General features: G+C 35.4%; 1 protein-coding gene across 1 annotated transcript in view; it reads right to left on the bottom strand.

Moving 5' to 3' along the window:
- Positions 1-1469: 1469 nt before the first annotated feature.
- Positions 1470-6052, bottom strand: part of LOC106526660 (glucagon receptor) — a gene marked incomplete at its 5' end in the record, with an annotated part of 69833 nt that continues 65250 nt past the window's right edge. The window contains 2 exon segments of the mRNA XM_014021300.1: positions 1470-2713; positions 4517-4558. Coding sequence (XP_013876754.1) covers positions 2306-2713; positions 4517-4558 — 450 coding nt within the window.

The raw sequence follows: 6052 nt of genomic DNA, 5'->3' as shown, positions 1-6052 counted from the left end.
ATCTATACAAGTAAATAAATAAAAAAAAACTAATGATAATTTGAGTTTAGTTCCAGTATCAGTACTTGTAACTGCATTTTATTTAACATCTCATTGCAACAAAAGTTTCTTCAGCTAATTTGTTTAACTTACAGTTTTCGGTCCGTGATAAAATTCCAAATTCTTTCATAAAAAAATTAATCTGCCCATAAAAAAGGAAAATTTTGCCGTTTTTGTTTTTCTGTTTCATTTGCTGAGGGCGCAATGAATTTTGAGATACCATCGGCCGCGTATAGACTCAGCAGCAGCCAATATTTTTTGGGTTTTGTCGGCTGCATTTGTTGGCTGCATGTGTAGGTGGCAATGAATTGGGACAGCCTACGATGTGGGGCAGTGATGTAAGCAGTCGACAAATGCGGCCGACGTCAGCTGCAACCCAAGAATTGAGACACAGCCAATATAAATATCATGTTTGTACAACATAAATAATAAGTTTATACAATAATATTATTACATTTTTACAATATAATACCACATTTGTGCAATATAATTACCATGTTTTTATAATATAATATCTTGTTTGTACAATATAAGTATATTGTACAAATGTGATAGTGTTCAGAAATTTATTTTCCCCCATGACATCAATATGCTTCAGTAGAAAATGCATATTTTTTAAATGTTTAATATGTTTTGTTTGTTCGTCTTTCAGCTCATCTCTCAGACCTTCAGTGATCAGAGCACATGTGAGTTATAGATAATGAACCATTATCTGTACTGCTCGCAGCAGTAGTACAGTATATTTGTGTACTGTTGTGTAAAGGTTACCTAATTTTATCACATAAAAATCACATAACTAAAACACCTGGATCAAAAATCACAAAGTTATTGTCATCTCAACTTTTATCAAATGTTTGCAAAAAAGATGAGTGTAGGCTACTTCCTGCCATGGCTGTCATTGTTTACCCTCCGCAGGGGTGGAGAGAAGCACATCCAATGGAACAAATACACAACTACCWGGCTTCCACCTTATGTAGGGCCGCCCACCAGAACTTGTCTCTAGCCTCTGTTGTTGTTTGTACCCCCCCCCCTTCATATTTATAACATGCTCTGCATGCCAGAGTAAAAATAAATAAGTAAATAAATTGTGTTCTTCCTTGTGGAGAAAAAAAAAACTCCTGAGMAATTACATGAATACAGATTTCCACTACTGAGATGTAAGCTCATGCTGGCATTAAAACTTTATATGTCATGCTTTTTGGTTTGTAGTCTGCTTGTCTGTGCTGGAAAGAACATCCATGCAGGCCAACAGGATTGGTTTTGGGGACTAAAGACTCTGATTGGGACATCTCTAGTTTGTAGTAAATGTCATGACTAAATAACAAAAATAAACAAAGAAAATTGAACAATAATAAAGAAAAAATGCGGGTTTATGTAAATTGACTTAACCCAAAGAATTTCATTTATTTTCCCCACTGTTATGGAGTGCATTTTTTATGTAATTATAATTTGGAATATGGAAAAGTAAAGCATACATTCAACATTTGGAATAAAGTACAAGTACAGTTTATATTTTATAAATTATTGACCACTATATCATAACACACATTTTATTTTACTTGTTTACCATCATTCACATTTTAAAAGAATTTTAAAAAATAGATAGAAGCATGACTTTWGTAGAAAAATGATAGGCAAGCCTTGAAGAAATTGATTTAATAGAAAACAGAAATCATGTAAAATCTGTCATATATTAACATTTACATTTTTTGGCAATGGTTATTTTAAATCACATTTATTTAAGCACAATAAGCTGGTGTTTTTGTAGACTTTATTGTGGTTGTTGAAGAGGGGTCAACATTTTTTCTCAACATTATGTGGGACAATTTATTTGTCTGGAGATGATGTTAGTCCTGATGTTCCCYTAAGCTTCAAAAACAAAAGATGATGAGACATACATGCTGCAATTCAGTCTCATAAAACCACTGAGTACCATGAATAAGCACCCACTGCTGCACATGGACACACAACTCAAGCAATTCACGAGATAGCAGAACAGGTTTGGCGTTGAATTTGTTAATCCTTTTTATGATACACAGATCCGACATGGTTTCTTTGGAAACCAAGTAAGCTTTTTCCAATATTCATAAAATAATTCCCAAAGTTTTAAGACAAACAAATAAATAAATAACCTTTTTTACATGTGCAGTTTGAAACTGTGAATGTTGTGTTTTTGTCAACACAGTTTTCTGAAGTTGGCTGTTATGTTAACGTGTGGCTAAAGCTGATCCTAAATCACTGACGAGCCTTGGGATGAAGATGCCATTCAGATGATGGTTTCCTCTCCTTCCTGCACATATGAGTGGTACTGGACCCGTTCCTCCAAACAGATATCCTCTGTTGCAGTGCTGCTGTTGCCTCTTTGAGGCTGTAAAGAGAACTGCAGGGTGTGTCTGTTCCTGGTAGGTCTGCCTTTCTCAGTTCCATTACTGTATAAGACTACCAGTCTGCGGCTCTCTTTGGGTGCAGGAGAGCAGGATGGGCTGCAGACAGGTTTGTTGAGGCAAGGTGAGTCACTGCTTGGGTCGCTGGTGTCATGGAGATCAGGCAGATTGGCAGTGGCAATGCTGCCACTCTTAATGTGGGGCATGTGGCTGTGGGTTTGGCGGTACTCCTCYTCTATGTCCTTCCCCAGCTTCCACCGCTTCCACTTTTTCAGCATCTCTGACTGCACCTGAGAGAATAGGTGAAAAGCAAAAGGAAAACAGATGATAGRGATGTAGCATAAACGATGGGGAACAACCTTCTTTTAACTCTAACATCCACTATTTGACTGTTTTCACCGTTGATCTTACAAAACAAAGGGACAGACATTATGACTCTGCCTGGTCCGTTTGTTATCTCCCTGTGAACAGATTGGAAGACATTTGTCTTTACTTCAAAGGACAGTGAACTGAGAAGTTGGATTTTGCCAGAACACTTCAAAGAAACCCGTGGATACACTAAACAAGACAAAAACATCAGAAAAATTCCAGAAAATMCACCCATGATTCAACAGCGATCCCTACAGACAGTATGCGCCATGACTCATCACGGAATTGGCCATTTTGGTGATAATTGTATAAAAGAAAAAAAGAAATGTGTCTCTGTAATTTGATCTAATTACTGCAATAATCACGACAGTGTTATAAGTCTGATTCACTCACAGTTAGATTGGCAAAGGTATTGATTTTTATTCAAAGTGCTGTAGAACTGTGATCAACAGTCATAACTCCACCCCTCTGCAGAAATCTTGGACCAATGGGGAGTTTTAAACTCCACACAAAGAGTTTTTCATTGTTTTTGCTATGTGCTCAGTTCTAGAAAGCTTTTGAGAAGAGAGTAGTTTTCAGTTCCAGCTTCCCCCATCCCGGGGCAAGGCCATTCGTTTTTCCAACTTTATTTCCTTTTTGTAGTTTTGTTCTGAAGGAGCTTCTCAGGAAGTAGATTTACATCGACTGAAATCGATGAGGCTGATTTAATTCAAGTCGGACAACCACCAGTGTGCCCGCAAGGGAAGCAACTGCTGCGATGCGCTGGATAACATCTCCAGTGAGTGCAGCCCAGTGATTCAGATGACCAGGGAGCTTCTGCACAGCTAAGTTGCAGACTCGGTTGGACTTCATGTGGCAGCCCAATTAGCATAGAAGTATCCATTCTGGCATCTACAAACGTTGCCGGTAGGAAATATCTTGCTTAATTAATCTGATGGTGTGTTCAGGTGACTTAGATCAGWTCAGAGTAGATATCAATGTTCACTCTTCTTCCCATGAGCTCCATCTTGGTTTGCTGTAGGCTTAGGAAAGTTCTCGTTGGTCTGCTTAGAAATAGCGAGTTAGTGTTTCACTGAAATATGTGTAGAAAGTTGTTCACATGGCAGCCATGTTAGACTAATTATGTCACTTCTTGATCAAGTTTARGGAACTGATTATAAAGTGTGTTTTTGTCTGAAAAATAACTTGCAATGCATTTATTTCCCTCTGAACCTCATTTTAAATAATACACGGATGAATTTCCAAATGTGATTTGTTTCCGTCTGTTTATTTTCTTGTCTCACGTCGTCATTAAACTGAAAGAATTAAACACCTTCATAATTAGAGATTGAATATTAAGAGATAAGTTTTTCTGAAGTTTTACTACAAAAACTTCAGTGGTGCCCCCATAAGGTGAAATTAAACATTTCATACAGAGTTTATGTTTAATTTTAGTGTTTAATACCCCTACAGTGATGAACAAAAAGCATGCCTGTATTGTAATACACTTTAATAAAAAGATGAGTGTTGCTAATGCCTGCATGTAAGAGTTTAGACTCACAGATGACTATGACTGTTTGTACAAGATCCAAATGGGAAATAGAGCTCACAGAGATTGAAAGGAAACAGCAAATGTTTACAAAAAGAACTTAAATGCAAAAATGCATCCTCACTACAAAGCATGAAAAAAATCAAACTGTAACAGATTAAAATTTACGTTTGACATAAAGGCAAAACAAACTCACCTCTTTGTTGACAAAGCAGTACAAGATAGCAACCAGTAGGCCCTAAAATGTAAATGAGACATTTAATTTAAACACAACCTGTCCTAAATATTTTCAAATGATTAGATGTTAGTAAAATGCCTCTTTCAGTAACGAGTCAATTAACAATAATACTTATATATATTTACTATTACGCAGTGTGTATATATGTATATATATACATACATACATACATACATACATACATACATACATACATACATACATACATATATATATATATCAACTTAAGGAACAAACATTTATTATTTACCTGAGGACATCTAACCACTGTTTAGTCAGAGAGGAATCTGAAAAATCTGAAAGTCCCTCTTCACTTTTCTCTTCTACTGAGGTTGCATTAAAATATTATTATTAATAAAATATTAAACATGTATGGTACATAGTGGTACACAATGTGGAAACAAAAACACTGATGAAAAATTGCTATCAGTCTACAGCACAAGTGTCAAGCAGGCCAACTCTGGCCATTATTAGCATTTTATTTGGCCCCAARGGTAGCATTGTATCATTTCTCTTTGTGTCACTGTAGTCCTCTCATGACAGCAGCCAACTTGAATTATTTTTCTGTGTTTTCTTCTTATTTTAAATTCAAATATTTGGATTTTTATTGACTTTCTTTTAAACTGATGATAAAATGTATCTCAAAGAAATAATAAATGGAAAAAATGTTAATAGAATTTAAGGCATAAAAACATGCTTTGATGATGACTCTTTCTAAATAAAATCTTTCTTTGTTAAGTTAAGTTTTAAATACGGCATAAAAATATTATTTGGAAAAGGTAATTTGTATTTCTATCAGAATAATTTATTCTATAACATCTAAAACCAAGATATATTTTTTTCCAAAACATTTTGACAGATTGGCCATTGGCTCAAACCAAGTTTTGAATTTTGGCCCTTCTTGTCACTGAGTTTGACAACCTTGAGAGTTTTCTTTAGTACATTTTTCTCAAATCTTGTAGGTAAAAACAATTCAATAAACATGTAAACCACTGTTCTATAAACTGTCATTTTATTTTCTCATTCAGTTATTTACAGCAATGAAGGAAATTTTGTAACTCATTAATTGAATATTAGATGCAGTATTATATTTTATACTTTCTGATCATTGCAGCCTTTAAGGCCGTAACAGAATAAGTGGTGTGTGTCTTATCATGTTCTTTCTTTTAGCCTAAACAAAAACGAGTTACGTTCTACATCTGATGCATAAGGTAACACCTCCAGGGTTGTAACAGAGAAATACATTATAAGGTCAATTCATTATTACAGTAAAAGAAGTTATCAGTGTGTTGCAGAGTCTCTGCTTAGAGCAGGGCTTCTCTGTTTTGTTTGGGTTTTCAGCCCAAGGTCTGACACTGAGGCCTGCTCAGTGCTGTACTGTGAACCTGATTGGAGTCAGAACTGAGAATAAAGTTTTAACAAGAAATCCAGTAAATTCCTGTTTATTCGGACATATCACTTTGAACAACGCATATTTTTTTCTTAAAGCAGCTT

The sequence above is a fragment of the Austrofundulus limnaeus genome, unplaced genomic scaffold (assembly GCF_001266775.1).
Source record: "Austrofundulus limnaeus strain Quisiro unplaced genomic scaffold, Austrofundulus_limnaeus-1.0 Scaffold286, whole genome shotgun sequence".
Classification (NCBI taxonomy): Eukaryota; Metazoa; Chordata; class Actinopteri; order Cyprinodontiformes; family Rivulidae; genus Austrofundulus; species Austrofundulus limnaeus.
This window is presented reverse-complemented; position numbering and strand designations above follow the sequence as displayed.